The following is a 12395-nucleotide window of genomic DNA, read 5'->3' as shown; positions in this document are numbered from 1 at the left end:
TGTACAAAATAAAAATAAAACGTCCTCTCTCCCACAAATCCAGCCTCCCAGAAGAAGGTTAAAACAGATGACGCAGCCTTCTTCAAAGGAGGACACTTACTCCTCCCAGACGTCAAATGTTGTGTTCAAGAGCGCTTTGTTAAACTGTTTAAAAACACTCAGAAAAGATTTCAAGCCTATTTCAGTCTCAAATTGAGTCTCAAACAGCGTGAAAATTGTTATTTTCCAACATAATAGAGAGCTTAAAAAAATAAAAGGAACTAGTGAATGACACAGCACAGTGAATTTAATATAACATAAAATACGTAATATATGTAAAATAATTAAAAAATATTGAAGTCTTACTTTTCATCGTTCATCCCAGTGCTGATCCGGTCCAAACCTGCTGAAGCTCCCGCCTTTACACATCCTGTGTATAAATTGGCGGGTAATTGTGTATATTTTCCCGCAAATGTGTATAACTTGCAATGCGTCCTGCTGCCTCTGGGGGCGCTGTTGGACACACACGGGTTACACAACGTCTTGGTCTCACAAGCCATCCTGGCATATGAGCCCAATATGTGTGAACCTCAGAATGGCAGGGGGTGGGCCATAACAGTACATCAACTATATTAACTAATAACACAAGAAGTTATGTAATCATACGAGGGTGGACCCAAAAGTTCCCGGACTGTAGTTATAACTTTTTATTTTTTAATCTTCGCAATTATTTGAAACTGTCACCTTCAAAATACTCTCCTTTGGCTTGAATACAACGCTGCACCGGAGATTTTCACTGTTCAGAAGAGTCGCCATGACCGTGCGTAACTGTGCCGGAAAGATAGAACTTCGATTTTCCCTCCCCCGCCTGTATGCCTGTCTTACCTTTCCACTGCTGCTCCAGTTTCATCTTTGACAACAAAAAGCAGTCGCCTGGGGCCAGACCAGGGGAATATGGCGGTGGGGAGGCTGGCTGGTCACGGTTTTAGTCCAAAAATATGCTTTACGCACAACATTTGGTGCTATTTCTGTGCGTAACGGGGCGTCCTGTGGTCTGCTGTCTGTTATGATGCGGCCATTTCCGGGTGCCTTCGTCTCACTGCTTCTAATAACCGCCTGAGGATTATCTGTCTGGATCTCTACAATACTCCCATCAGTTCTGCAATGTCATCAAAAGTCCTGCGTGGATCTACCAGGACGTCTTCTTCAGTTTTTGTGACGTTTTCCTCTGTTCTGGAAGTGGATTGTTGTCCTCTGCGTGCCTGGTCTTCGTGATGTAATCTGATCACTCTTAAAGGGCCCAAACCACTCAGACACCCTAAGAATCCTTCTTAAAGAATGTCTGCAACATGGTGAGTGTTTCTGCTGCTGTTTTCCCAATAAAAAACAAAATGTTTTGACAGAGCGCATATCCGTGGATATCCGCCATTTTCAACACATTGTCAACACAAACAGTGACTGTCAGCTGACCGCATCACGGGGGAAGACCAAACCTGGCACAGTTATGCATGAGGCTATCCTGTAGCGACATCTAGCGGCCAAAGTCGGAAATTCATTGTATTTTTTTATTAATAGAATCAGTCCGGAAACTTTTGGGTCCCCCCTCGTACATATAGTAATTATGACATATACCATTATATTTCAATAATTATAACATTATAAAGTTTTATGTTTATGAGACCATCAAAATTGGTTCCGTAACCCGAGTGGTCTTGTAATGCTGGTGAGTAAACCTGAAAATTGGTTTTATAAACCATATATCCCCACTCACACACACACACACACACACACACACACACACACACACACACACACACACACACACACACGCTCAGTCTTGTATTTCTATCCTTGTGGGGACCGTCCATTGACTCCCATTCATGTCTAGCCCCTAACCCTGACCCTTACCCTAACCCTAACCCACACCACAACAAAGCCTAACCCTAAAGAAATGTTTTTGCACTTTTACTTTTTTCAGTAACAACAACATGGTCAAGAAAACACTGTTTCTCCTACTTAGGACCGGAAAAAGGTCCCCACAAGGCACGTCGTTCCACGTTTTGCTATCCTTGTGGGGACATTTGGCCCCAAGAAGGATAGAAATACGAGAACGCAGACACACACACACACACACACACACACACACACACACACACACACACACACACACACACACACACACACTCTCTCTCTTCCTGGTTAAAAGAGGATTTATTGACCAGTTTCCAGGTCAGGTGATCTGCAGACTCAGCATTATTTCTTTTAGTCGGCACTGAGAGAAATTCATATTTTCAGTTTCTATCAGTGTCTTCAGAGGTTGAAACCACAACGTAATGAATGTTTAGGTACTGAAAAAAAATTCTCTGAAAAAAATATTGTGGGTTGAATTTGGTGATGGATGAAATCTTCAGGTTGAAGAGCTCTGAGGTTAAAAGAGGCCATGATTGTTTGAGAAGCACGATTCTATTTTCCTTTGGTTAAATAATGAGAGAATATCTATTGACTGATATGATTATCATGATGATTTTTATATGTTTGTAGTGTGGTGTCTCTGGGGAGGGAGTTTGCTCACATTAGAAGGGGCGGGGTTTGGTGACTTGGGGGTGTGTGTTGTTCTGTCAGTGGGGTTAAATAGGTGGAAGTGTTCTGTTGAGGCACGCTTCCTGGGATGACAGCGGTCACTGTGTGTGTGGAGAATCAATCTCACTCAATCCGGATCCCTCGTCTGTCTCCTCTTTCTGCGACTGCCACAATAGTGTGTTTTCTCCTCGAGATGATTGTTGATGGATAACGCTTTGTCTTAAACAGCTTTTTAAGCATTTACATTCCAATTTCTTTCATTTTTAGTAGATATCTCTATTTGGTAAAACAGTTTAATGCAAACTATTTATTGCCAGATTGGAACATTCCATTGTTTTTCAACCTAAACACAGTCTGGAGCAGATGACTGACATGTTACCATCACACAGCACAGTGAGTGGATGATGTGTGGCTGCTGCTCTCCAGCTGGACTGACAGTGGAAACATTACTGGTTACTTTGTGGTTTGACTTCCCAGATAATAGAGGAGGAAATATCAAGAAGCTACAAAGTTCCTCTGAGATCTTCACAGCTGCTCTACAGATAGCAGGACAAGAACAGAAAGTGGTGGATTTTATTTCACCTGTCCATACCTGAGAGTGTCCAGACTGCACTGTGGATCCTCCACTGCAGCAAACAGCTTCTCCACTCCTGAGGCTCCTGGATGGTTGTAGCTCAGGTCCAGCTCTCTCAGATGGGAGGACTTGGAGCTCACAGCTGAGACCAGAGAAGCACAGCCTTCCTCTGAGACCAGACACCCTGACAGACTGGAGGCACAAACATGGCATCAAGTCAACCAGGAAGAAGGAAGATCCTCCACATGATCAAGCAGCAGCTGGATCCTGACCTGAGAGCTTCCAGTTTACAGTGAGGACTCTCCAGTCCAGAAGACAGTAGCTTCACTCCTGAGTCCTGCAGCTTGTTGTTACTCAGGTCCAGATGTGTCAGACTGGAGGACTGAGAGCTGAGAACTGAGGACAGAGCTCCACAGCTTCTCTCTGACAGACCACAGCTGCTCAACCTGAAGAAGAACCAACAATGAAAACCAGATCAATGTTTCTCCTGGACTCAGTTCTACAGATTTGTTCTTAAACCACGTACAGAGCTTTGTTGGAGGCTTTGACCACTGGCAGCAGCTTCAGAAGAGCCTCCTCTGAAGCAGAGTATTTCTTCAGGTCAAACTCCTTCAGATCTTCTTCTGATGACAGTAAGATGAAGACCAGAGCTGACCACTGAGCAGGAGACAGTTCCTCTGTGGACAGACCTCCTGATCTCAGGGACTGTTGGATCTCCTCCACCAGGGAACCATCATTCAGTTCATTCAGACAGTGGAGCAGATTGATGCTTCTCTCTGCAGACAGACTCTCACTCAGCTTCTTCTTGATGTACTTCACTGTTTCCTGATTGGTCTGTGAGCTACTTCCTGTCTGTGTCAGCAGACCTCGAAGGAGACTCTGATTGGTCGGCAGTGAAAGACCCAGGAGGAAGCGGAGGAACAAGTCCAGGTGTCCATTTGGACTCTTCAAGGCCTCGTCCACTGCTGTCTGATGGAGAAGGTGGAGAGTAGGTTTTGTCTTCAACACTTTTGACCACCAGGAGGTTTTCTGTTGTTCTTCCAGCAGGTTGATTCCAGACTTGATGAAGGTCTGATGAACATGAAGAGCAGCCAGAAACTCCTGAAGGCTCAGATGGATGAAGCAGAACACCTTGTCCTGGTACAGGCCGCTCTCCTCTCTAAAGATCTGGGTCAACATTCCTGAGTACACTGAGGCTGCTCTGAGATCGATGCCACACTCTGTCAGGTCGGGTTCATAGAAGATCAGGTTTCCTTTCTGCAGCTCCTCAAAAGCCAGTTTTCCCAGAGACTCCATCATCTCCCTGCTCTCTGGACTCCAGTGTGGATCTGTGGCAGCTCCTCCATCATACTTGACCGTCTTGACTTTGGCCTGGACCACCAGGTGGTGGATGTACATCTGAGTCAGGGTCTTGGGCAGCTCTCCTCCCTCTCTGCTCTTCAACACCTTCTCCAGAACTGTAGCAGTGATCCAGCAGAAGACCGGGATGTGGCACATGATGTGGAGGCTTCGGGAGGTCTTGATGTGGGAGATGATCCTGCTGGCCTGCTCCTCCTCTCTGAACCTCCTCCTGAAGTACTCCTCCTTCTGGGGGTCGGTGAACCCTCGGACCTCTGTCACCCTGTCCACACAGTCAGCAGGGATCTGATTGGCTGCTGCAGGTCGTGTGGTGATCCAGAGGCGAGCAGAGGGAAGCAGTTTCCCCCTGATGAGGTTTGTCAGCAGAACATCCACTGAGGTGGACTCTGTAACTTCAGTCAGGAACTCAGTGTTCTGGAAGTCCAGAGGGAGTCGACACTCATCCAGACCGTCCAAGATGAAGACCACCTGGAAGTCTTCAAAGCTGCAGATTCCTGCTTCTTTGGTTTCAGTGAAGAAGTGATGAACAAGTCCCACCAAGCTGAACTTCTTCTCCTTCAGCACATTCAGCTCTCTGAAGGTGAATGGAAATGTGAAGTGGATGTCCTGGTTGTCTTTGTCTTCAGCCCAGTCCAGAGTGAACTTCTGAGTCAGGACTGTTTTCCCAATGCCAGCCACTCCCTTTGTCAGCACTGCTCTGATTGGTTGAGATCTTCCAGGTGAGGCTTTAAAGATGTCTCCAGGTCTGATGCTTGTTTCTGCTCTGTCTGCTGTCCTGGATGCTGCTTCAATCTGTCTGACCTCATGTTCCTCATTGACCTCTGCAGCCCCTCCCTCTGTGATGTGGAGCTCTGTGTAGATCTGGTTCAGGAAGGTGGACTCTCCTGCTTTAGAGACTCCTTCAAACACACACTGGAACCTTTTCTTCAGGCCACATTTCAGCTTCTGTTGGCAGATTGCAGCAGAAGTTCCTGGAAATAAAAACAAGTACAAGGGTTGAGTGTATTAGACACTTGGCACGTTTACATGGACCACGTATAAGCGGATTGTATGTGGAGCGGATTGGAGTGGATCCGCTTTACTCAGAGCGGAATTGTACGAGGTGGTCTACGCCGATCGACAATCCGCTCTGTGTCCCTTATAAACGAGCATGACAGCGGAGCAGATTGAACTGGGGGAGTGTTTGTTCTGTGCATGTGTTCCCCATATGTAGTGAGGTGTGACGTGCCAGTAAACGGGAAGCAGCACAGTCAAAAAACCCGCAGAGAACGCCATGGTGGTTGAAAAACACTTTTTTAGTAAAAAAAACCCCGGCAGAAAAAACATTGGAGAGGCGAGATGGAACCAAATCGCGCAACAGCGAGTTGTATAAAGAGCTCCAGAGCAGAATACAAGCGATCGCCGGCTGGTGTTATGGATTAACTGGTTCCCGTGTTAACGAATGACGGCGGAGGTCTGTGTAAACACAGGCTCATTACAGCAGTTGTTAAAGTAAGACTCACAAATGACTTTAAACGTATGCACTCACTGTAACTGTCGATAACCGACGTGCGCCAGAACGACTAGAGTTTCAATCATGTATTGGTCACAAGTTAACACGGGCACCAGTAAATTCGAAACATCGACACGCGGAGCAGAGCTCACAACTATGGGTGGCCGTTTGTGCCATACATCGCCTGGTACAAAACGCCGTTCAGAACGGCGCTTTTAACGCCGAGCGCCGCCAGGCGCTTTTATTTTGAAACGCCTTCCGGTGTCTCAAACGCCGAGCGCCGCCAGGCGCTTTTAAAGCACCAGTAGGCACTTTAAAACTGAGTGAGGAACTTTTTTCCATATATGTTTCATTGTCCACATGACATTTGATATATTAAATGTATTAAAATATATTTTTTTTCCTTTTTAATCAATTTTTCAAAACTGAAATATTTAAAAATAAATCTGAGATTCTCTATGTCTATGTTTGTCTGTTACAACATTACATTCTCAGTACAATTCAATTTTTGAAATAATATCTGAATGCATGATTAGAAGAAGTATTTGAATATTTATTTGGCAGTAACTGTCAGGGATGCTGAACTACAAATCTCCACACTGGTTATGTGGCTCCAGCTTAATTTATTATGACATGTTTTATTTTGTTACTGCTTATATTTTTAATAATAAATCACACAACATAAAACAACAGTTTAACTGGTACGAAGGCACAGATAATTATTTCACTTATAAACATGTTATTTATGGACATTTTAGGGACATTTTATCTCAATGATGCAGTCACTGGACACCATGACATCTGGGGAGCCACCAAGCAGGTTGCTGTCAGAGAGGAACACTGCTTTTCCTGGATCGTCACACCAGTGGGCTTCATGTATTCCTCTCAATTCCGAAGTCACAAGCCTGGGGTCAAAAAGATCATTTATTGCACAATGTGTATGTGTGATTACAATTTGTTATTAATAAATAGAGGGAGAGAAGGAAAGAAATATAGGCTCAACCCTTCAAGATTTCTTTGTTTACACAAGACCCCTTTGTGTTTTTTTTTCTATCACAGTTAGATCACATTTTGAAAATGTGATCTAACTGTTTAAAAGGTAAAAAAAAAATTCCCTGTGGGAACATTTACAATCCTTTTGTCCTGTTCTGACTATTCGCAAACTTTTGCTGCTCTGAAAACATGTCAGATAAGTAATTTTTGAACATTTCCACCCCCTAAGTCTCCTCATTAAGCTCACCCCTGATCAAAAGTATTCATTTTTTTATTTTTAAACATTTCAGTTTTGAAAAATTGATTAGAAAGGAAAAAATATATTTTAATACATTTAATATATCAAAGGTCATGTGGACAATAAAACATATATGGAAAAAAGTTCCTCACTCAGTTTTAAAGTGCCTGGTGGCACTTTAAAAGCGCCTGGCGGCGCTCGGCGTAAGGCGTTTCAAAATAAAAGCGCCTGGCGGCGCTCGGTGTTAAAAGCACCGTTCTGAACGGCGTTTTGTACCAGGCGATGTATGGCACAAACGGCCACCCATACACAACGAGACGCCGCTCGGCGCAGCGATGCTGCAGCCAGGGGAGCAGCCGCTCCTTCAGCAGCGTATCATGGACTTTTGGGACATTATTTGAGCAGATATCAGCAGATAAAAACACTCTGCTCTGCGCTGAGGACTGCTGCTGCAGAGAGGAAGACCTGAAAGTTCCTCGTGAGACTTTGTGCGCATGTCACAGGACGCTAATCCGCTTCACCCAGGGTCCTTGTAAACGAGGATTCATCGTGGATCACTTCATGAATACACTCCGTTTAATACGATTGTTTACAATCGGATTGAAAAAAACACCCATGTAAACTGGGCCACTGAATGTGAAGATGAAAGTGTGTTGTTGATGTTTCTCCTCCATCAGATCATCCAGCTCTTCAGTAGAGACCAAACAGCCTCTGATCTGATGGAGATGTTTGCATGATATGAACAGCAGAGCTCAGGAAGAGACATGAGACCATTGTTGTCTCCATGTTTGATGATTGGGGATGTGGACTTGTGGGAGCTGTCCTCCCTTCCTGTTTCCTGTGCTCCCTGTACTGGTTGGTATCAGCTGCTCTGAGTGGAGCTCTTCAGCTCTCAGCTTCTCCTTTTCCACTGAGCTGCTTTCAGGACTCATTCAGAGTCAGAGACTGACTTAGCACCAGTTCTTTGTTTCCAGCAGCACCAAGTCCAGACCCTCAAAACTGGTGTTCAACAAGCACCAACTCCTTGGTGGGCCAGAGCCAAGCACAGAGTACGTCAGCGAAAGCAATTATTGTGACCAACCAGACTGGTGGAAACACAGAACCACCAGTTTTATAACAGCTTCATGTGAAGATACAGTTAAAACTATCTCAGCATGGATGCTAAAATAAAACAGCAGTGGACTGAGGATGAGACCCAGAGCTTCCTGCACTGTGGTGCTTGTCCACTACACAGTTCTAGCACTACTCCACTCGCCTGGATTCAGTCTTGGTGGTTTTCACTCCACTAGAGTACCGGGTCGGCGTAGGTCCAGTTATCATTACAGCTCGATCCAAACGTCCAGAGACGTCATTTGTTCTGTGGCACATTGTGGGTCGCTCCGTCTACCTCCCACTGAATCGGGAAAGTGTTTGACAGAATAAATGACCTCAAGAAGAATTGACAGCTGCAGCCCACAACCAGTTCTTAGGAGGGACCAGGTTTGAACCAACACTGGCTTTAGCACCAACACCAAACTGACATCTGGTTCTTCTGGATGGAAAATGAAAATGTGTGGATTCTTTCATTTCTCAAATATTTTTCATTTTGTTCACTCCTCCTGATTTCAGACTCTGAGTCTTGTGTCGGTTCCTTTTCTGCTTCTGTCTGTTTCACAGTTTCTGTGTCTGACCTGGAAATGACCTCTGACCTCTGGTTTGGACTCTGTTCCTGCTCTCTGCTCTCCAGTCACTGTTGGACCTGAAAACATTTCTCTGTTTCATCTCCATCCTGTGAAATGAGATCAAATCCTCTTACTGCTCCTCAGACGCTCAGCCAGCTCCTCCTGCTTCATCCTCCTCAGGAAGTCCAGAGTCATCCTCACTAATGACTCTCTGCTGCTCCTCTGCTCTTCATCCTCATCCTCTCTCTCACTCCCAAAGCATGCTGGGTAATCTGGACTCAGGAGCTTCTTCATCTTCTTCAGCTCCTCCTTCATGAAAGCCACCATGTTGTCCTCCAGCAGCTGGAACAGAGAAACATCTGGAGTGAGACAGATGGAGATGTGAGTGTAAATCCAGGATGACAACATGTGAAGCCGAGTCACTCTTCATGTGGATCTCCAGCAGAAACAGCTTCAGCATCAGTGAAGGCTGGAAGCTGGATGAAGGTTGGACTGTTTCACTCTGGACCTGAATGGATCTAAGAAGCTGAGAGTCTGCTTCATGTTTCAGCTGGAAGTCTCCACAACTTCTTCTGTCTCACTGATGTGACAGTAAAGTGTTGAATGGAGACTTGTTCTCACCATAAAGATGGAGTCCAGATGTGTTTGATGCTGAGGGGCGGAGCCTCCACGGAGAGCCTGGGAGCTCTGCTGGCTGACGCTGCAGAAACATGTTGACTTTGTTCAAGCTGCTGTTATGATGATGAATCCTGACACAAACACTGATTCTCACCCCTCATCAGCTCCTCCTGCTCCACATTTAAAGTCAATGTGTTTAATCATGGACCGGTCACTCTTCAGGGACACACAGCTGGATGGAAACTCAGAGTCAGAGCTGAAAACAAACAACATCAGGAACAGACTGAGTGGAAAAATGGAGGAAGACTGGAGGATAAAGGGAAGAGTGAGAGTTTCAGACTCTGATGATTCTCTGAGTGAGAACTATTGAACAGTTAGAAACGTTACTGATGCTTTGGTTTCAGTAACATCACTTTGTCAATAAAGAGATGTTATTCAGGAAAAAATAGGAAATAAAACTCACTGTCCTCTGAAGTCTATCAGGAAGCCCTTGGACTGGTCACTCTTCAGGGACACACAGCTGGGTTCAACTTCAGGCTCTGAGCTGATAAAAAAATACAAAGGTATCAGAAACACACACACACACACACACACACACACACACACACACACACACACACACAGAGTAACATGATGTGAAGAAGACTGGTGGACAGGTAAAGATGGAGTCTCACCTCTGAGCTGTGGTCTGGTTCTCATGTTCTCCACACAGAGTCCTTTTAGAGGGAGGGACTCCCTCCTCTCTGTCCTCACACTGATCCATGGCAGAACACACACCTACACACACATGCATGCACACACAGTTAAATATGAACATTTTGATGACCTGTCTGATCTTCAAACTACTGCTGAATGATGTTTCTGAAGGAGACCTGATTTCTGTCCCCAAAAGAAAGAGTCCCAACAATGTGATGAAAACACATTTGTGTGTGTGTGTGTGTGTGTGTGTGTGTGTGTGTGTGTGTGTGTGTGTGTGTGTGTGTGTGTGTGTGTGTGTGTTGGGACATTAACAGAAACGTTGACTCCCGCCGCACAAGTCGACATAAATTTAGAGAAGTCAACAAGTCGTAGGTTGTTGTTTCTCTCACCCGATCACCCGACAGCGCTCAAGCCTTCTTCCAGACGATGTGCTCATCTTCCTCCATGAAAACATGGAGCCGAAGCACAAGAATGTGAGGGAAGATGACCCAGAGTCAGGGCCATGCGGCCGACTAGGCAGAACAGTAAAATGCTTGGAGCGCCAGGGGGGCGGTACTGCAGGTGTTCTTTTATTTTTTCCTTCTCGTCTTGACAGTGACGCATACAGCGAACTTCCAAAATGAAGAGACAAAGGCCCTCTGGAGCTCATTTCAGGAAAAAGCGTAGTAAAGAAGACGGAGAAGCAAGAAAGAAGTCGAGGTATGGTGTCATTAAATATTTTGCTGGATCCTGCATGAACAGAACTGAACGTATGTTCTGGCGTGTAGGCTAGCTCGTTATGCTAAATGGCTAACGTTAGCCCTCATAGTGACAGTACTGTTAGTGCTGCTTCGTTAGCTCACTTTTAATATGAGAAAGTTACTTCTGTGTTGAAGAAAGTAGCAAAGACAGTGATTTATGAAATGCACGTAGTGATGACACTGTTGATGGAAATTGTTTCTTCTTTTAAAGTTCGTGCTCCGACGCTCTGACAGACTCGTACAGTTGCCTCAGTGCAGGAGATGCTACCGTCACTGAACCTCACTAACTGGCTTCAATTTATTTTAAGCCATTAAAATAAATGATCAACTTAAACACAAGTTTCAGAATATTTTCATATTTATATGAATGGAAACATGACTGCATGCATCCCAGACGCAGCCAGACAACTGGAGGGGATGACATCGTCTTTATCAGACAAGTCATTACCAGAATATCACATTTAATTAGAACAGGTGTCCTGAAGTAGTTGTTCCACAAACAGTAATTAGGATGACCTCGGTCAGAGATGTTAATATGTCAGGTGTTACCATGCATTTCGCTTCCCATGTAAACACCAGTTAATCAATTACCTGCTATCTCTATAGATTTACTTCTGAAATATTTGTCTTCTACTCCTGCAATACCAGATCAGCAGCAGCCGCTGCATCCACCGTGGTACCCAGTGATTCAGGGCTCTCTGACACCCAGCCTGGAAGCAGTGAAAGTCGACCCACAGTCCCCTCTACATCAGACGAACCTGTCAGTGAAATAGGTACACCTTTCTCTATCCCCACCCCAGTGCTGCCTCTTCAAAGAGGTTATGTTGTGTGTGTTTTTTTGGAGTGTGTAATTTATTTACAGCCTTGTGTTCAACTTTTTTATTTGTACGCACTTTTAAAATGTATTTCAATATTTATGTAAGCTATTTAATGTGTGTGTGTTTTTTAAGTGTTTAATTTATGTTCAATAAAGTGAAAAATGCTTAAAGTTAGTTTCTATGTATTTTTCTAGATCTTTTTTTGGGCAGGGGGCGTTGGGGGTTGGGGGTCTCCCCTCGGGTGCCAAATGAGTCAGGAACGGCCCTGGACTCTGTTTAAATGAGCTCAGGACATTTTCTTCCTCCAGGATCTGGAGACGTTCACCTCAGCAGGACTTGGCTCCATGAAACACTGAGTTCACTCCGTCACAGTGGACAGGTCACCAGTTGATGAAGGACTCCATCACCTCCACCCTGTGGAGCAGAGAGGGAGCTCCACCAGGCTGCTGCTTCAACACCATCACTGTGAGCAGACTGAGCAGTCAGAGGGACCTGGGTCTCTCTCACATCTGGAAATGGATTCAGGGTTTTTGACCGGCCGCTCCCAGAGGGTGAGAGTAGGACCCCAGCTGTCCTCAGCATGGAGGACCACCGGCTCTCCACAGGGCTGTGCTGAGTCCCCTCCTCTACACCCACGACTGCAC

General features: G+C 45.2%; 1 protein-coding gene across 1 annotated transcript in view; it reads right to left on the bottom strand.

Moving 5' to 3' along the window:
- The window catches only part of LOC115401668 (NLR family CARD domain-containing protein 3-like), a 69070-nt gene extending 59636 nt beyond the window's left edge, over positions 1–9434 (bottom strand). Inside the window, exons 1-2 of the mRNA XM_030109948.1 lie at positions 9011–9434; positions 3660–5463 (exon numbers count right to left, since the gene is read on the bottom strand). Coding sequence (XP_029965808.1) covers positions 3660–5463; positions 9011–9284 — 2078 coding nt within the window. The 5' untranslated portion in view covers positions 9285–9434. The remainder of the gene's footprint in view (positions 1–3659; positions 5464–9010) is intronic.
- Positions 9435–12395: the final 2961 nt, after the last annotated feature.

This window comes from Salarias fasciatus, chromosome 15, assembly GCF_902148845.1.
Source record: "Salarias fasciatus chromosome 15, fSalaFa1.1, whole genome shotgun sequence".
NCBI classification, from domain to species: Eukaryota; Metazoa; Chordata; class Actinopteri; order Blenniiformes; family Blenniidae; genus Salarias; species Salarias fasciatus.
Note: the sequence above shows the minus strand (reverse complement) of the source record. Positions and strands in the feature narration are given on the sequence as shown.